At 28.3% G+C, this 18,530-nt stretch overlaps 12 protein-coding genes across 12 annotated transcripts; 5 read left to right on the top strand and 7 right to left on the bottom strand.

Moving 5' to 3' along the window:
* Nucleotides 1-802: 802 nt before the first annotated feature.
* Nucleotides 803-1,600, bottom strand: BN7_1702 (Peptidyl-prolyl cis-trans isomerase B1; the record flags this gene model as incomplete). Its single annotated transcript, XM_011277612.1, has 1 exon — nucleotides 803-1,600. One exon carries the CDS (start codon nucleotides 1,598-1,600, stop codon nucleotides 803-805), a length of 798 nt encoding a protein of 265 aa, XP_011275914.1.
* A 262-nt stretch (nucleotides 1,601-1,862) lies between these two features.
* On the top strand, nucleotides 1,863-2,163 carry ATX1 (copper metallochaperone ATX1; the record flags this gene model as incomplete). Its single annotated transcript, XM_011277611.1, has 2 exons — nucleotides 1,863-1,908; nucleotides 1,991-2,163. The coding sequence occupies 2 exons, from the start codon at nucleotides 1,863-1,865 to the stop codon at nucleotides 2,161-2,163; spliced, it is 219 nt and encodes a 72-aa protein (XP_011275913.1).
* Nucleotides 2,164-2,299: 136 nt separating this feature from the next.
* On the bottom strand, nucleotides 2,300-3,904 carry BN7_1700 (Vegetative incompatibility protein; the record flags this gene model as incomplete). The annotated part of the gene is made up of 1 exon (XM_011277610.1): nucleotides 2,300-3,904. The coding sequence occupies one exon, from the start codon at nucleotides 3,902-3,904 to the stop codon at nucleotides 2,300-2,302; it is 1,605 nt and encodes a 534-aa protein (XP_011275912.1).
* Nucleotides 3,905-4,403: 499 nt separating this feature from the next.
* LTO1 (ribosome biosynthesis protein LTO1) lies at nucleotides 4,404-4,685 on the top strand (the record flags this gene model as incomplete). The annotated part of the gene is made up of 1 exon (XM_011277609.1): nucleotides 4,404-4,685. One exon carries the CDS (start codon nucleotides 4,404-4,406, stop codon nucleotides 4,683-4,685), a length of 282 nt encoding a protein of 93 aa, XP_011275911.1.
* A 411-nt stretch (nucleotides 4,686-5,096) lies between these two features.
* LIN1 (U5 snRNP complex subunit LIN1) lies at nucleotides 5,097-6,347 on the top strand (the record flags this gene model as incomplete). The annotated part of the gene is made up of 1 exon (XM_011277608.1): nucleotides 5,097-6,347. One exon carries the CDS (start codon nucleotides 5,097-5,099, stop codon nucleotides 6,345-6,347), a length of 1,251 nt encoding a protein of 416 aa, XP_011275910.1.
* An 85-nt stretch (nucleotides 6,348-6,432) lies between these two features.
* On the bottom strand, nucleotides 6,433-7,824 carry ORC5 (origin recognition complex subunit 5; the record flags this gene model as incomplete). Its single annotated transcript, XM_011277607.1, has 1 exon — nucleotides 6,433-7,824. The coding sequence occupies one exon, from the start codon at nucleotides 7,822-7,824 to the stop codon at nucleotides 6,433-6,435; it is 1,392 nt and encodes a 463-aa protein (XP_011275909.1).
* Nucleotides 7,825-8,003: 179 nt separating this feature from the next.
* Nucleotides 8,004-10,001, bottom strand: PEP7 (phosphatidylinositol-3-phosphate binding protein; the record flags this gene model as incomplete). The annotated part of the gene is made up of 1 exon (XM_011277606.1): nucleotides 8,004-10,001. One exon carries the CDS (start codon nucleotides 9,999-10,001, stop codon nucleotides 8,004-8,006), a length of 1,998 nt encoding a protein of 665 aa, XP_011275908.1.
* Nucleotides 10,002-10,392: 391 nt separating this feature from the next.
* NMD2 (Nmd2p) lies at nucleotides 10,393-13,413 on the top strand (the record flags this gene model as incomplete). The annotated part of the gene is made up of 2 exons (XM_011277605.1): nucleotides 10,393-10,401; nucleotides 10,507-13,413. The coding sequence occupies 2 exons, from the start codon at nucleotides 10,393-10,395 to the stop codon at nucleotides 13,411-13,413; spliced, it is 2,916 nt and encodes a 971-aa protein (XP_011275907.1).
* Nucleotides 13,414-13,560: 147 nt separating this feature from the next.
* On the bottom strand, nucleotides 13,561-14,631 carry PTC7 (type 2C protein phosphatase PTC7; the record flags this gene model as incomplete). Its single annotated transcript, XM_011277604.1, has 1 exon — nucleotides 13,561-14,631. The coding sequence occupies one exon, from the start codon at nucleotides 14,629-14,631 to the stop codon at nucleotides 13,561-13,563; it is 1,071 nt and encodes a 356-aa protein (XP_011275906.1).
* Nucleotides 14,632-14,934: 303 nt separating this feature from the next.
* On the top strand, nucleotides 14,935-15,459 carry TIM11 (F1F0 ATP synthase subunit e; the record flags this gene model as incomplete). The annotated part of the gene is made up of 2 exons (XM_011277603.1): nucleotides 14,935-14,949; nucleotides 15,181-15,459. 2 exons carry the CDS (start codon nucleotides 14,935-14,937, stop codon nucleotides 15,457-15,459), a joined length of 294 nt encoding a protein of 97 aa, XP_011275905.1.
* A 283-nt stretch (nucleotides 15,460-15,742) lies between these two features.
* Nucleotides 15,743-16,894, bottom strand: MRPL35 (mitochondrial 54S ribosomal protein mL38; the record flags this gene model as incomplete). The annotated part of the gene is made up of 1 exon (XM_011277602.1): nucleotides 15,743-16,894. The coding sequence occupies one exon, from the start codon at nucleotides 16,892-16,894 to the stop codon at nucleotides 15,743-15,745; it is 1,152 nt and encodes a 383-aa protein (XP_011275904.1).
* A 292-nt stretch (nucleotides 16,895-17,186) lies between these two features.
* On the bottom strand, nucleotides 17,187-18,125 carry BN7_1691 (uncharacterized protein; the record flags this gene model as incomplete). The annotated part of the gene is made up of 1 exon (XM_011277601.1): nucleotides 17,187-18,125. The coding sequence occupies one exon, from the start codon at nucleotides 18,123-18,125 to the stop codon at nucleotides 17,187-17,189; it is 939 nt and encodes a 312-aa protein (XP_011275903.1).
* Between the last annotated feature and the right edge of the window lie 405 nt (nucleotides 18,126-18,530).

Raw genomic sequence — 18,530 nt, 5'->3', positions numbered from 1 at the left:
TACCGATAATCAGCACCAGGCAGTTCAATTACCTCGAGATCTTCGATCCAATTTGAAATTGTTGCCTTTGTAAGCCTACCAAGATCTCCTTTTCTGGTTGTTTATGGAGAATTGAAACCTTGACATTTAGAAATTCGCGGTAACTCCATCATCTGCCAGCAACAAGTGTCAGTATTAACAGTGGTGGAAACATTATTTGTCCAGATATTGAGTGATCCAATGCTCTTTTGTTCTTGATAATCTAATTTATATATTATTTCAGTGGCGCTCATGATAAATATCAGATAAAATATACATTCTGTCATACAAAATTTACCCAATATCTCCCTTTTCTTACCTTTCAACAGGCCCTAATAAATACAAAAATGTGTCGCTTACCACGTTTCCCACTATAAAAAAAACAAATTTTGAATGAAAATTTTAAACTTCTATAAACTTTTCAATGAAAATCCAGGAAATCATGAATATTATCATCAAGAACTGATTATTAAATCAACTTCATAGTCCAATGGGTAAGTTTCAATAATATCAATAACACTCTGCATCCAAACATTTTTTTTTGTTCTGATGAAAACCTTACTCAGCTCACTCAGAGCCTTGCAATGCTGATAACTTTTCCTAATCCAACATTCATCAAAAATCTGATTCAACAAGAAAAATATTTTATGGATATGTGTTATATTTCAATGTTGGGAATTATAATACTAACAATTATATTATAGATTATGATATAAGTTTTTTATAATTAATATATGTGATTTCTACAAAATTATTGATACATTGTAATTCGTAATTCATTAAGTTATTTAAATCCTCGACCTTTTCTGACTTCATCTTGAGATCTGGTATTTGATTTCTTTAATCTTTTATTATCTCTATCTGAGTAGTCTTTGTCGTATCTTGACCTGTGTGAATGATTTGTTGAATGATGTCTTGAATGATGTCTTGATTCATCTTTTTCATCTCTATGCTTTTCACTTCTATGATGATGAGTTGACTCATGATATCTGTGTGAACGATCATCATAGTCTCTTGAGCTATGTCTTTTTCTTTTACACTTCTCCTTTACTTCCTCTTGTTCTGTGCTTGGTTGTTTCTTCTTTTTCTGTAATTCACCAGTCTTTATTATACTAACTCTTTCTAAAGGTTTATCCCGATCATCAACTTGTAAATCCTTGGTCAACTCAATTAATTTATCCAAACTTTTGTTTTCTAATTCGCCCAGTACAATAAATCTTCCTTGTAATGAATTGAATTCACTCAAATCTTTTAAAGTTATGAAAAATTCACTTGATTTATCTTGATATACATCACTAGCAACAACAATTAATCCCTTCCTATCTAACTTTGTAGTATCTTCATGGACATCTTCAGACCTTAGCAGTTCCCCTTGAAACCCAGTAATACCACCACCTTGGATAATAAACTCTGGTGAAATGATTCTATGAAACTCTGTATTTTTGTAACTATTTGATTTAATCAATTCATAAAAATTCTTTATGGTTTGATGAGCTCTACTTTGAATTGATAATTTGATGATTAAATGAATGGTTTCTTGACCAATTTTCACAGCGAAAAACACCCTTCTATCCTCGTCCATTGAAATATACTCCTAAAATAACTAGATCACTAATATACCCTCAAACACCCTGACTTTCTGAGTTATTAAAGCTGTTGATGTTCAGCTAAAATATCTCAAACAGCTCAAAACGGAAATTTTCAATCACGTGAATTTGCTCTTCAATTCGCGAATTGTTTTTATATAAAAAGACCCAAATTTCCGAAATTTCCCATAATTAAATTATCTAAAAGATCATCAATTAAATATTAAGTTACGTTCAATTAAGAGTAAATAATTCACAATGTCTGATCATCAATACCAATTCAACGTTAAAATGTCCTGTTCAGGTATGTTTATCTTGTTTCAGTTGGTTGAATACCAATAATTTTTGAAATCTTTGGATCATTACTAATACTATGTTATCTAAAGGTTGTTCAAATGCTGTTAATAAAGCATTATCAAGAAAAGAAGAAAATTCCAAAATTGACATCTCATTAGAAAATCAATTGGTTGATGTTACTTCAAGCTTACCATATGAAGATGTTTTAGCCACAATTCAAAAAACTGGTAAAGAAGTTATCAGTGGTAAAACAATTGCCTAGAGAATCAATTGTAAGTTGCTGGTTGAAATAGAAGGTTATGATTTGTTACGATAAATTAATATATGTTATTCATTAAAACCAAATATGTAACCATTATAAACCATTTTTCCTTTTCTTATACATTACTTTTTCTTCCTTAAAACCAATCATAATCAACATATGTCTCTTCACTTTCCAACAAATATTGTAAAATCCCACCAATAGATTCATCATTAATCCCCACAGTTAACATTTCACCAGTTCCATCATCATAATTTGAAAAATCTAATCCAACAATCTTACCAAACATTGAAATAACTTGTTTAGAACCTTGTCCAGAATCAATACTATTTAAATCAACAAGATTAACATAATCTATCCCCTCGGAAAATGCCAACATAGAATCATTATTATTAAATTTAACATTTCTTACTGAACTTTCAATTTCTCCCTTCATACAATATTGATTTTCTTTTAAATTTCTAATATCATATACCCTGACTGTGGAATCTTGATTCCCTGTAGCTATTGAAGTTCCATTATGTGACCAATCACAAGCGAATGAAAAATCTTTATGACCTTTTATGATATTAACAGGTTTATTTGCAGAGACACGATCATCCAAAATAAATGAGTTTATATTATCACCAACAATTAATTTAATATTTGGATCTAGTGGGTTGAAAGAAACTGAATTTATAGCCCAGGGAAAATCAACCATACTTCTAACTTTAAAATTTTGTAAATCAGTTGTGATTAATCTCATATCATTTGTTGAAAACAATATAGAATCCTCTACTGATTTGGCAAAATTTATAATCCCATTTGAATTTGTTGTCAAGATTTTCTTTGTTGTATCACCAGTTTTTAAATTCTTAACATGATATGAACCTGTTAATGTACCAGCTATTAAAAGCCCATTATCTGTACATTCTATAGTGGAGATTCTTTCTATAGGATCATCATCAAGACTTAAGACAGTTTCAATATCACCTGTGTATGTATTGATTTTTTTGATCACTGAATGTAATGTAGGTAATGATAAATCATAATAGTCATGATTTGGTGGTTTTTCATTTGATAATTCATTATAGAAAACTTCCTTAATAGAATTTAAACAAATTAAATTATTTCTTAATTGGAAATGTGAAAGTTTAGGCTTGGGGATTTTGAAATAAACACCAAATTTCCAACCATAATTTATATTTTTCAATATCGTGTTGATATCCTTTTGAGCATCTTGTTTAGAATCTGTTATATTTGTAAATGATTTATGTTTTAATTCTCTTATTTTTAACAAATTTTCACGTTGTTCAATATTATCCCATATTAATCCTTGAATATCAATGATTTTAGAATCATCATCTGAATCAACGTCACTATCTGTATCTGAATCACTATCAGTATCTGTATATGTATCTTCATCAACTTCTTTTATGGGTAAATTATTACTCAATATTGGAACTTTCCCATTATTCTTCAATCTTTTATTCAAATTATTCAATATGGAAGCTAATTCAGTACTTGATATAAAATTTTTATTCATAAAAGAATCGAAATCATTATTCAAGATTAAATTATATATGAAATTCAAGAAATCTGAATCTAATTCATAATTTTCATCATTTATATAAAATTTATATGGAATATTTGCATAAAATTCATTTAAATCTTGGTTAGAAATTATGGTTTTATTTATATCTGAATCTGAGATTATGATTTCTGCTTCTTTATCTTGATAACCAAACCCTGGATAGCCCATTCTGAGCCTGGGTTTCTCTGTGTTGATTGAGTGAATTTAGCAAAATTGAACTATACCAGTAGCTTATAACCCTGATCACCTTTACAATTTTGTAAAGGAACCCTTGTTTTGATGTTTGACGTGTGACACCTTTTTTGCGAAATGAATAAGTTTTTCTTTTTTCCTTTAGAATTTCAACGGGTATAAAACAATACCAAATACCAAATATCACCAAGAATCAGATCTCACAAAGTAATAAGATAAAACTTTCATCTTGTTTAAATACAAAATGGACTTTGATGACGTGCTAAATCTCGAAGAACAGTAAGTTCTAATTTAAATTGGGGATTTCCAGGATTATTACTAACAAATTAAAAGATTCTATAAGGAAGGTTTCGCAGAAGGTCAAGAAGCTTCAACCAAAAAATCATTTTTAGAAGGGAAAGAATATGGTTTCCAAGCAGCTTATCAGAAATATGTGTTTGTAGGACAAGTACAGGGTATCATTCAAGTATTGGAAATGCAAGCAGGGTTGAATAGTCAAATTCACACTCAAATTACCTTATTGAAAGAGTTATTATCAGGTATTAAATATGATAATGATTATGGGAATGTTGTGGAATCTGAGAAATCAATCGTCAAGATTAGAAATAAGACAAGATTATTATTAAACTTGGTGGGATCTAAGAAACAATTATCTTTGAACTCTATGGATGAATTAAATGGTGTGATTACTGGATTGGAACAGGATAAGTCTCAACAAACTATTGGAAGTCTTACTAATGACGAGGGAATGTGGTAGAAGGATAGACCTAGTAATGGGTTAAAGAATATGATAAACGATAAAGAAGACAATAGTTTTGCATACCTTGGATGATTTTGAATACAATAATAATTGAGTATTATTGTCTCTGTTCATGATTAGTAAAAGGTTTTATACCGGTATCACATTATACCCTTCTAACCTGGTTCTCGAGGAAAACTCCAAGGAAGACATCATAATGCAATACCATCAAAAAGAACATTAGTTTCAGATAATAAATGATATTATACCTCCATTTTCATATAGAATTATCACCTTCTAATCAAAATTTCGTATAAATCTGCCATTTTGCGTAGTGTATGAACTTTTTAGTATGTAATCTTTTATTTACTTTTCAATAAAATACATTGGAATAACCTTGTATAAAAAGCTATACTATTTCATTTTATAATGTCTGATAACTTCATAATAGATGAAACAAACCCATTAAGACTTAAAAGAACACACCACGAAGAATCAGATGATGATCAAGATGATGAGACACAATTATTAAATCAAGATATTGAAGGTAATAAAAAAAGAAGATTTCAAAAACCAAATAAAGTTGATGTTAGTCAGTATAATGATGATTCTTCTGATGAAGATTATGAAAAACAGGAAGATGTAAAGCCAAAAGAGGATACGAATGCAAAGGATGATAGTGATAGTGATATGTTTGCATCTGATGATGAAGAGGAAAATGAAAATGACAAAAATGATGATGATGATAAACCAAAAGTTAAACACTCGAAAATAGAATTCATGGATATAAAAGATTTTGAAAAAGAAGCAGAGATTGATCAAGATGAAGTGAATAATAATAATCATGAAGAAGATGAATCAGATGAAGAAGAAACCAAACCAATTGATGATTATTACTATGATCAAGAATCATCACATTCAAACAATTTACCAAAACATGAACCTAAAATTGATGCATTCAACTTAAGAGCAGAACAATCAGAAGGTAGATTTGACATAGATGGTAATTTTATCCGTGGTGAAAGTTCAGAAGATGAACAAGATAATCAATGGCTTGATGGATTAAAGAAGAAAGATATTCAAAAGGCTAAAGCTGCACAATTGAAAAGACAAGAATTATCAAAACAAAAAAAAGAAGTGAATGATGAGAAACTCACTGAAGACTTATTATTTGAATTGATTGGTGAACTAGATCCGGTGGAAACTCCATTAGAAGCTTTACAAAGATTAAACAAAGGTTCCAAAAAGCAAAATAGATATAAAAAATTTAAATTATCAGAAGAGGAACAAGAAACTCAAAGAATTAAAAAGGAAAAAGTATTGAAAATCACATCACTGGCTGAAAAACTAATTGAACATGGAGTTACAGATATTTATGAATTAGAAAAAGAATCAATAATGTTGAGGTATAAACAAGAATCTGGTAAGAATTATATAAAACCACAAAAAGAGCAAAAAGATATCAAGGAATCTACATCTACAGATACAGCTACATCGACTACATCAACTACATCACCAGTACAGTGGGAATTTCGTTGGGTTGGTGATGATAAAATCCATGGTCCATATGGTTCAAATGAAATGAACTATTGGAAATCAAATTATTTTCAAAATAATGTTGAAATAAGGAAATTTGGAACTAGCGATTTTATACATATTAACAAAATTGATAAATTTTAATTGAAATAAGGCATTAATTAATTATTGTTCATTATCATTAAAAGCTATTGTAGTTATATACAATCTCCATAAAGGAAAATATGACTTATTCTGCTAAGTAATTTTCCAAGGGGAAATTTAATTCATCTGAAAGATTCTTAACATATTGAAAATTAACATTAATTTTCCACTTGGTTTTTGGATTTATAAAATCATTATTTTTTGATTTAATTAAAATTTTCAAAGTTGATAAATTGGAAATTTGAGTTGATAAATCTAAATTTGAAATTAATGGTTTAGAATTCTCTAATTTATATAAAGCATGTGTTATAGCTAAAAGTCTTTCTAATTCAAATGATGAAGGTTCTAGTAATCTTGAGCTCAACTTCATTGAAGAGTTCTTAGAACTTCTAAAAATTTGTTTCTTCTTGTGAAAACCTTTTAATTTGGAAAAAAAAACCCAATCGTATTTTGAATCATTAAATGATGCAAGATATCCTGCAATTATAAGATATTTTGTTGTTATTGAAAATCCTGATTCATTATTATCATTTTGTTTAGGTGATTTTCTATCCTCATCCTTATCATTTTCTTCATCTTCTTTTTTCTCGGTCTCATTTTCATTTTCATCTTCCTCTTGTTCTTCTTCATTTTCATCTTTTAATTCAGATTCAAATGCATAATCTGATGATAATAATGAAAGATTTGCTCTATATAATGCTAAAAATTCATTTGTTTTTAAATTCCCATTTTCAATCTCTTTAGTGAACTTATCCCATAATTTTATAGAAATTCTTTTTAAAACATTTAAATTTGTTGTATATGGGAAAAATGATTCCACAATAATATTTATATAATTACTCCAAAAACTTCTCAATTCAAATTCATTGATACCCAATTCATCTGAAAATTTACAAATTGGGTCAGCACTTAAGATCCTTGAAATTTGTTCATTATCATAATTCTCAAAGTAAATCATTGGTAATCCAAATGTTATAATTTCTCTTGGTTTAATTGATGTTATAAAAATTACTGATAAATTCGGTATCCTAGATACTTCAGATAATCTTGTAAATTGTCTAAATAAATCAGCTTCATCATCCATTAATTCATCAGCTCTATCCAATACGATATAATGATGTCCTTTAACAACCCCCACAGTGAAAATTTCACTTAAAGTTGACAAAAAATTATCAAATGTTAATGTATCATTTCTATTTATAATAAAATCATCACCAAGATCCTCTGTAACTAATAATTGAACTTTTTGTAATATTCTCTTCAAGATAACTTTTATAGAAACACAATCATCACATTGAATCCATATATTATTGATTTGTGCATGTTCCATATATTTCTTAGTTGTATATGATTTCCCAGTTGATGGATTTCCATAAATAAGCAAAGATGAGAATGATTCTAAAGTGGTTGGTCGTATGAATGCTAATAATAGATCCAATTGTTCATCTCTCTCTTTTACAAGGGTCCTTATAGACATCTTTAAAACCTTGTTTAATCACAAACTTTTGTGTGTTTCCACTATAATCTTATAATAGAGATCAGTATTATTCACTTTTTGTACTGTTCGAGAAATTTGATCGCGATTTGTTACGGGCAGTAATCATATAACCTACAAAACAAAAAAATATCCAATAAATAATTCATTTTAATACTATTTTAAAACCCTTCATTCCCCAAGGATAATTGTAATACTTGAATATTTCTTTCCAATTCATCCATGTTATCTTGTAGTGTAGGTAATTCATCAAATTTTCGTTGATTTTTACAATTTTCAATCATTTCACCAACAAGAAATTTTTGTTCATTTAAAACCATTAATTCTTCACGATTTTGTTTTATCTTTTGAATTTGTTCATGGTTTAGCTTTGGAGGGGTTTGGGATTTGACTAGATCTTCTTTTTGTTTTAAGATTTTGGGTAATGATTTTAATGGAATCATATTTTTTTGAATGAATTTTATAGAATCTGTTTGAACTGATAATTGAATTTTTGATTCACTTTCATTTTCAGGTGTTAATAAAACAATTTCTTTAGTTAGTTTATCAAAACTTGCAAATGAATCCATTAATTTTTTCCTTAATTTTGATGCATCAGCTGTTATTGATTTATTTTGTATTGAAGAATCATTTTGTAATTTATACAACATATCTTGGAATCTAGGCATTAACATGACAATTGCCCTTTTAATACTTTGTTGGGCTTCAAATTTTTCTAATAATGGTGATAATTGATTTTTTGTATCTTTGATGAAATTTCTCTTTATAAATAATACATCTTTACAATTTCGACACATTCTTAATAATGAATCATCATTGATTTTTGGGACATCATCAAGAGATTCTGTTAAATAGTTAATTGGTATTTCTTTAGAGCAACCAGTTGATTCACTTGCACAGACAACTTTCCCACAGAGACGACAATGATGTTTCCTCAATGTAAAGCTAAAATTCCTTAAACAAAGGAAACAATTCAATTTAGTATTACCATCTTCCCATAATACTAATTGTTGTTCAGCTTCTCTTTTCTTGTTACTTATTGTATATCTTAAAAAATTATTATTAAATTCATTTGATTTATATTCTTTATCAATTTTTGAAATTGCCGTTGTTAAATTAATTATTCTCTTTTCTAATTTATTTAAATATAATTGTTTTTCATCTGATCTTTTCTGTCTCAAGATTTTAAATTTATTAGAAACATCATTAACAAGTCCAAAATCATTATATCCTGGCTTTTGAGTAAAACAATTCTCACAACATTTACACCAAACACCTTCGTTAAAATAATTAGCAGAATTATTTAATTTAACTCTGAAATTTGCATGTTCATGACAAAATAAATCACCACATTTCCGACAATTAACTAATCCATTCTTAATATTTAATATTTTTTTACAATTCAAAGCGGAACATCTATCATGACCCGTTGGTTTTTTCCAATGTTTCCTTGTAACTGTTATTTCAGGTGTGACTGTATTCAATGAAGTTGAAGAACTATCTCTTGATGAAGAATCACTTATACTAAAATTATTATTATTATTATCAAATATATCTAGTTTAACAAATTTCCTAGGTAATGCAGTTTGTAATTTTGATTTCATTTCATTAGTTTTCTGTAACCAAGATTTAATATCATCATTGGTTGGTTCTAATGAAGGGGATTTAGCACCAATACCATCCAGTGTATCATCCATTGTATGTGCATCATCTAAATGGCGATTCAATTGTAATAAACTAACCATTTTTTCATCACAAATGGGACATGATATTGATTCTTCTATGATTTCACCATTTTCTTTGAATTCTGGTTGTAAAGACTGTAATTGTTCATCAACAATGAAAGGGTTAATTAATTCAGAGCCTTCAATGATTTCTGGATCTGATAGTACAATATCAGGTGTAACTAATGATTGGATTTTTGGTGGGTGTTGTTGTTCTTTAGATTTTGTAGGAGTGATATGATCTTCTAAAGATGGAGAATTGAATCGTTGTTCTTTTGATAATGGAGATGGAATGGGTGTTATATTTGAGCTATTTGAACTAGATCTCGAATGTGAGGTCAACTGGGGCTTGGGTACTCCCAGATGTCTCTTTGGTGAGGATCCAATGACTCTTTTGGGCCCTGCTTTGGTGGGCTTTATAGAATCTGAGCTCATCTTCAATTAATGGTATAACAATAATAATGAATAATTGACCTTTCAAGAACCGTATAAAATCCAGAGAAAAACGAGCACAATCAAATTGATCTGAATAACAATCAAGACACTATCAAATATCAGCAATACCACTTAACCACCGTTATAATCCACTTTAAAGCACTTCCCTTTCACTTCAAGATTTTCTTCTTTGTTAATAGACAAATCAATTTCGATTTAAGCGCTGGTTTCGCAGCCCTGTTAAAAGCCAAAAGTTCGCGAATTTTTTTTAGCTTCTTTTCAGCGTCAAAATTATCAAAATTATTAAACATCAACAAAATCAACAAAATCAGTTTATTTTGACTTGGAAAAAAGGCAATCAAAGAGCTATTTCTTGCTGGGCGCTTGTTTTATGGGCAGCGTATTATGGATGAAGTGAGTTGATATGTTGTTTGGTTTACTGTGGATTTTGTGGAGCTTTTCGAGCTAACGGTTGTTCTAGGAGAGAAAGAATGAGCTCTTGAAGCTCAATCTTAGCGCTTGGGATAACGAGCTACAAGATGGGAATTCCAAATTGGATACCAGTTTAAAGAAAAACAATGCCTTCATCAAGAAGCTTAAGACTTCGATCAATAAGGATAACCAAGATTCGGTGTTGAAAGATATCAAGACATTATCATTGACCAAATATTTATCAGAAATTATCATTTCTTCTCAAGAAGGTTTATTGAAATGTACTAAATCCATTGATGTTCCTAGTGCAATTGAGATTATTAGTGCCTTGCATCAAAGATTTAATAAAGAATTTACTCCTCATTTATTTGGGTGGATGTTTCTTCAAATTCAAGTTCCTAAAACTGAATTGGATGAGAAAGATGAAAAGGAGCGTATTTCCAAAGTCAAATTAATCATTAGATTCCTTGTTGAATTTGAATCTGTTGGTCTTTTCAATGGTTTTAAAAATGTTGAACCATTACCGCAATTTATGTCACAAAGAGCTGCAAGAAATGAAGGTTTAATACCAGCTGTTTTGAAGGAATCATTATCTTACAAGATGAAAGTTGGATTAACTGTATCAATTGCAACAACTTTTATCAAAAGATTCCCTAAATTACTAGAAACAAATGAAGAATTACATATTTTATTGAATTCTTATTCAGAAATAATCATTAGTCGTACTAAGGATTTACATAATATTGTTAAGAATTTGAAAACAAAAAATCATAAGGCACAAGTTAGAACTGGTAGAATTGTGGAAGAAATTGAAGCTGATCTTTCCAAAGCCATTGAATTATTTGAAAGATTCAAAACTGCAACTGATATCTTATGTCCATTTTTCGAAATTGAACCCCCATCTTTCACAGATGATGATAATAACGATAAATCAAATGAAAATGAATCAGTGATTGTTAATAAAGATTCTGGTATTTGGGCGAATGAAGAAGATCGTAAATTTTATCAAGTTTTACCAGAAATTCCATCTGAAGTTATTGATTCAGCTTTAAATTCAAGTAATGATTCTTCAAAAGCCAATGAAATGAATGAATTCTTGGTTCATCTTGAAACTGCTTCAAATTTGAAAGATATTGATGATGCGACATTAGAATTTTGGAATCAAGGATTAATTGGTAAAGCATCGAAAAACAGATTATTAAAACATTTCACCACAACAAAAGATATAGGTAGAGTTAGAGTCTATGCTAGATTTTTGAAAAGTTCAGATCCTCACTTAGGGAATTTGAAAGATGAATTATTAGAATATTTAGATCGTGGGTTCAGATCACAAATTTATCATAATGGTTTAAATTTTAAGAATATAATGTTTTTCTGTGAAATGATTAAATTTGGTTTAGTCCCAGAACATGTTATTTTCCATAAAATTAGAAGTTTAATTTTAAATTTAACCACTCCAAATAATATTGAAATCCTTAGTATTTTTTTCGAAATTAGTGGGAAATATTTATTATCTGAACATAATAAATTAATGGAAGAAATGTTGGATCTTTTACAAGCCAAAAGGAAAAATGATAAATTAACAATAAATAACAAAATGGCAATTTCAAATTTATTTTTAGTTTTGAAACCACCAAGTATTAAATCAATTCAAAATAAATCTAAAGTTTTAAAACCTGAACAAGCTTTCCTTAAAACTTTGGTTAGAAGTGAATTAAAACATGGCACTTTAAAACAAGTATCATCAATTATAAGATCTGCAGATTTAAATGATTCAGATATCATGGATACAATGAGCTCATTATTTACAAAACCTGAAAAGATCAATTATGAAAATATAACTTTATTATCAGATATTTTGAAGAATTTAAGAAGAGATTTCAAAATTCATGTTGTTGATACCATATTAGAAGGAATTATTAGAGGTTTAGAGATTAATGATTATAGATATAATAGAATTAGAATGGCTCATGTTAAATATATTTCTGAAATTTGTGAAAGAAAAATTATAAATGTTTCATTAATTCATGATTTATTATATAAAATTTTAACATTTGGTCATGCTTTTAATAATCCAATGCCAGGAAGAGAATCTGAATTAGATCCATTAGATGATTATTTTAGAATTCATTTAGTTTGTTCAATTTTACAAAATTTTACATTAAGAAGTAAAAAATTTGAAGATAAATTTCAATTATTTTTAACATATTTTGATTATTATATCTTTTTGAAAGATTCTCCATTACCAAAAGATTGTGAATTTAAAGTTGTTAATGCATTTGAAAAATATAAATTTAAAAGATCTTCAGATTTGAAAACTGCTATTGAAACTTTAAATGAAATAGTTAAATCAAAAGGTATTGCACCTGGTACATCTGGTGATGATGATGAAGATGATGAAGAAGACGAAGATGAAGAGGATGAAAATGATGAAGATGACGATGATGACGACGATGAAGATGATGATGATGAAGAAGATGAAGATGAAGATGGTCCAATTGATGATGAATTAAAGAATAGAAATACATTAAACATTGATGGACAAACTACTGGTGATGAAGAAGATGATGAAAATATCAAATTAAGTTATGAAATGTATGAACGTAAATTACAAGAAGAAGAAGAACGTAAGATTGAAGAAGCATTAGAAAGAGAATTTAAAAAGATGGTTTTTGATAGTATGAGTTCACATAAAATTGATAAAACTACATTGGAATTACCACAAAATATTAAATCAAATAGAACTGAAGATTTTTTCGAATCAAATGAAAATAATTCAAAACCAAATAATTCTTCAGGTAAGATTCCATTTACATTAGTTACCAAGAAGGGTAAATCAATAGCTACAAAGAATTTTGAATTACCATCAAATGTTAAATTTGCAAATAATGTTGTTGAAGAAGAAAAAAGAAGAAGATCACAAAAAGAACAAATTAATAAATATATTTTACAAAGTAAATTTGATGATGAAAATGAATAGATATAATCTTGACTTTACATTTCAAAAAAAAAAGAAAAATAATTATCAAATAAATACAAAAGGTCATATAAATATAATTCTTGAAGCTGTGATTGTTTTATGCCATTTTATGTCATTCATGCAGTTTAATCTAGATGTGGTATTTTTTCATAAATTTTGATCAACTTGAACGAAAACAACAGTTATATCATCTTCTTTACCACCAGTATAAAATTGTTTAGTTAATTTAGATAATTCTTGACTGAAAACAGAAGAAAATTCTTCATCAATACTTAATTCATAAACTTTATCAACAAATTTTTGAGAAATTTCATTAATTTTTAAATCTTCATTATCTTTTAAAAAAATTTCAATATCTTGAATGTTTATATTATCAATTACACCATCTGTTGCAAACATTATTATATCATTTTTTTGTAATTTAAATTCATAAGTATCTGAATCCATTGGTTTATCCATTATAAATCTACCTTTTTTACCATTTTCTTTCTTTGTATGTTTATCCCAAATTTCTTGTGGAATTATAGCTAATTGATATGGAGTATTAAAACCATGAGTTTGAATTTTAGTTGCTAATATTAATTTATTTTCTCTGAAAACACCACAATAAGAATCCCCTAAATTAGCAACATTTAAGATACCATCAGATTTAAAAACACCTAAACAAGCAGTAGTACCGCCAACTTTAACCACTCCATTTTTTTGAATTGTTTCAAAAGCTTCATTTAATAAATATTGTGGATTTGTTGAAAAAATAGCATCTTTACCATAAAGATATCCATTCTCTATAGCTTTACACAACTCTCTTGAAATTGCACTTGAATCATATCCCAATTCAGCCCATCCACCAACACCATCAGCTACACCCACAGCGATTTCATGAGCAGATTTAGCAGCAATAAAATAATTATCTTCACCTGTTGGAGAATCTAATTTCTTATTTTTAAACATTTCATTTAAGAATTTATTTTCATCACGTTCTTTAGGTTGAAATGCAACAGATACATTATATTTGAAAGGTATATCATTAATCCCACCCGTAGTAGTATTTGATGAAGATGATGAAGAAGATGTTGAAAACCTTCTTTGTTTAAATTGTAAATTTATAGATCTAGATCTATATTTTAACGCATCTAAAATAGAAGAATTGTAAGCTAACAAGATCCCTAAAAAAACCACAAGTAAATACGCACTTCTCCTTAACGTCTGGGTGAACATTTTTAATACTCCTTGGTCTTGTCCCCTTCAAAGTAAATCCAAAGATCAAATGAATTAATATTTAAAGCGAGTATAAAAGATCAAATTCAAGTTTATTACCTTTTCAGAAAAACCCAAGGAAATTACCAAATTAGGCAGTTACCTCTTTTGGGAAAATCAGTTTTCCTTTGCCGGGTGAATTTCGCGAATTGTTTTCGGTTTTTTTTACTGCGAATCAAAAATGAAAGAAATTAAATTTAAAGGAAATGGAAATTAAAGCGTATTTGAAAGGTTGTTGATAGGTATAAACTATAAGAGAACAAGATGTCTACTGTTAACGTATGTGTTTTGGATAAGAGTAGAGAGATTTGGTGAGATTGTGTGCTGAGGATTGTGAGGTTTAAGGGCTGGTTATGGTTTTTGTTGGTGTATTTATGGGTAATTGAAGGTGTAGTATGGGGATGGTTATAACTCAATTGAATATTTGATATTCTTACAATCTTTGGTTCCATAGTCCACTACTTGTGGTTCAATTGAGATTTATGTACTAACTTTGATCAATTTTTATAGGTTTTCAGATATTCAGCTTTAGCTGCAGGTGTTTTATACGGTGCTTACCATACATATTCATTAGAATCAACAGCTAAAAAAGCTGAAGCTCAAAGACTTTTCGCTAAAAAAGAAGCTTTAATTCTTGAAGCTAAAGCCAAATTTGCTGAATTAAATGCCCCAAAGAAAGTTGAAACTCCAAAAACTCAATCAAAAGAAATTAACTTAGATGATGATAAATTAGATTTTGCTCAAGTTATTATTTCAGCTGTTGAATCTTTAGAAACTGCTAAAAATTAAAAGTAATTGAACTATCAAATTTTTAGAGAATTATAATATATTCCTGTATTTATTTTGAATATTCTTTGGAGAAAAAAAAAGCATACATCACATAAACTATTAAAAAAACAATAAAAAACATATTGAATAAATTTTTTAGACTTTGATTTTAGATAAATCATGATATAAGTTTAATCATTAAAAATATATAATGTAAAATTAGAAACATAAATAAACCATGTAGAACTACAATTGGTAAATTTCCATATTAAATTTATATTTACAAGTTTGATTTAACATAATTCTATTTACGAACTCTATGATAAACAGTACCTTTTGGTAAACCATATAATTCTCTAACTTTAGCAACACTTGAATCCCATTCACTTCTCCAAATATGACCACCAATAGCATCTAATCCATGATCTTCAACAAATGATCTAATATCAAAATCTCTGTTTTTCAAATTTATTGAAATTGATTCAGGTTGTCTGAAAACCCATGTAATAAATCTTTGAGTTGGAATGTTTTTCTCAGGAACTGGTGGTAAATAATCAATAATTTCATTAATTTCCTTGTTTTCTAAAATTTGTTTTGGTCCTATAAAATTTTCATTAAAATTTGATAATTTAATATTTGAAAGACCCCAATGTAAATAAGTCTTGAAAGAATCATTTTCTAAATCTGGAACATCTGGATTAACCACAAGCACTGTATATAATTGTTTTTTTGGATCAACATTTTCATATTCTTGAATTTTAAAAGATGGTGGGTAACTTGTTGCATTTGTTGGTAATAATTTACCAGGTTCAATCCATCTATTAATTGTTGTATGATTTAAAAATTTCACAAGGATTTCGGCTCTTGGGTTCAAAGTTGGTAAAGTATCTGGGATTGCACCTAATTGTTCTAATCTTTGCATTAATAACATTTGACTATAATCTTCCCAATGTTTTTTTTTCAATTCTCTATAAACTGGTTCATTATAATCTATAATTGATGAATCATTATTAATTTTATCATGATATGTGAAATTGAAACGAACTTCTGGATTATCTATTTCAGCTTGAACTAATTTTGAATTTTTCAAATTATTTAATTCTTCCAATTCATTAACATTTTTGGTTTGGGAAATCTTGGTATCTAATTCTTCAATTTCTTTATAAGTTTCATTAGATTTTGTTTTTAAAATTTCATAAGCAGAATCAAAAGCTTCATCAAGACCTAAAGGTGACATATATTGAAGTTTAGCTCTTCTAGATCTTAAAGATGGTGGACCATAAGGACCAACACCATTTAATACAGCTCTTCTTGATTGTTGATATTTAATTTTAAATGAATCTGATTTTGAATTTGAAGCCCATGATTTAGTGATTTCTTCTAATTCCTTTTTAGAATCTTGAGTGGCAGTTGCCATGAATCTTTTGGAAAATTTTAATAACTGAGAACGTAACATGATTACTGATTTCTCTATGTATTTACTTGATCTCTTTTGATTTTAATACCCATTAAAATTGATTTTTTTTCAAAGCTTCCAATGAAAAATTCAAAAAAATCACCAAAACTCGGTTCGGGCAGGGTTGACTGTCATAATTATAAGTGTAAACAAAAACATATATAAACTATGAATTTTCACTTAATTTTCAATTCAAATCTACAATTGTTTAGTAAAAAGTAATAAGTTGTATATCTATCAGGTCCACAATCCAGTGCTTAGCCAAGTCTATTCTAGTATTCATCTATCTGATCTATTCAAAGACTTTAAATGGTGACCAATCAGGTTTAACAAACCTTTGTTCACCTTCTAATTTAACTAAATCACTAACTTTATTAAAATCTTCATCTTTTAATTGGAAAGTTTTGAAATTAGCATCAATTCTTTGAGGGTTAACAGATTTTGGTAAGACAACATAACCTCTTTTCAAAGCCCAATTAATTAAAAGTTGAGCAACTGAAACATCATAATTTTTAGCAACTTCTAATAATGTCTGATTTGTAAATAATGGTGAATCTAATGAACCTAATGGAGAATAAGCTTCAGTGATTATACCTTTTGATAATGCGAATTCAATTAATTCGGTTTGTGGTAATAAAGGATGAACTTCAATTTGATTAACAGCTGGTGTAACCTTGGTAGTTGGAGCATTTAATAAATCTTTTAAATTATTAATTGAAAAATTTGAAACACCAACAGCCTTAGTCTTACCAGTTTTTGGTAATTCTTGAAATAATTCCCATGATTTAATAAAACTCCAACCATCTAAATCAATATCTCTAGTGCCATCTGGTTTTTCAGGGATTGATAACAAATTACCATCTTTAATATTATCAGTCTTAAAAGCAACAGGCCAATGAATTAAATATAAATCAACATAATCCAAACCTAATCTTTTCAAAGATTGATCTAAAGCTTGTTCAGGATTTCTATGTTGAGTCCCCCATAATTTTGTAGTAACAAATAATTTTTCTCTGGAAACACCACTATCTCTAATAGCTTTACCAACTTCTTCTTCATTCTTATAAATAGCAGCACCATCAATATGTAAATAACCAGATTCTTTAATCGCATGTAAAGTTGCCTTATAAGCTTCACCTTCAAGGGATCTCCAAGTACCAAGACCTAAAGCTGGGATTTTAGCACCGGTGTTTAAAGTGATTTCTGAAGTGGAGTTTTTTAATTCAACCATGATTTAATTCAATTGAGTTGTTATTGTATGATTCTTAATTGAAAAGTTATTGAAAGCAAGGTTCAAAAGTAGAAATTGTGTCCTTTTATATCAAAATTCTGGAATTATTTGAATTTCTCGGTCGGTTGAATTACTACATTGGGAAGGCATCCGCATATAGCAGTGAAATTATGAAATATCTATGGAAATCAACTATTAAATCACATCATTTTGGAATTATTTGATGAGAATATGATGGTTATTAGTATTCTATAGTGTATTATATGTTTCATAGCATTTCAATTGGATTCTTATGGTCTTTTGATGTAAATAACTAGTTTTGTATTGATTTCTAATATGGTATACGCGAAAAGAATATGTCTAGCCAATTTTTTCAATTAATACTCAATCAAGTATACTAATTTC

The sequence above is a fragment of the Wickerhamomyces ciferrii genome, contig 00039 (assembly GCF_000313485.1).
Source record: "Wickerhamomyces ciferrii WGS project CAIF00000000 data, strain NRRL Y-1031 F-60-10, contig 00039, whole genome shotgun sequence".
In the NCBI taxonomy this organism is placed as follows: Eukaryota; Fungi; Ascomycota; class Saccharomycetes; order Phaffomycetales; family Wickerhamomycetaceae; genus Hansenula; species Hansenula ciferrii.
The sequence above is the reverse complement of the archived record's forward strand: the minus strand, read 5'-3'. Positions and strand labels throughout refer to the sequence as shown.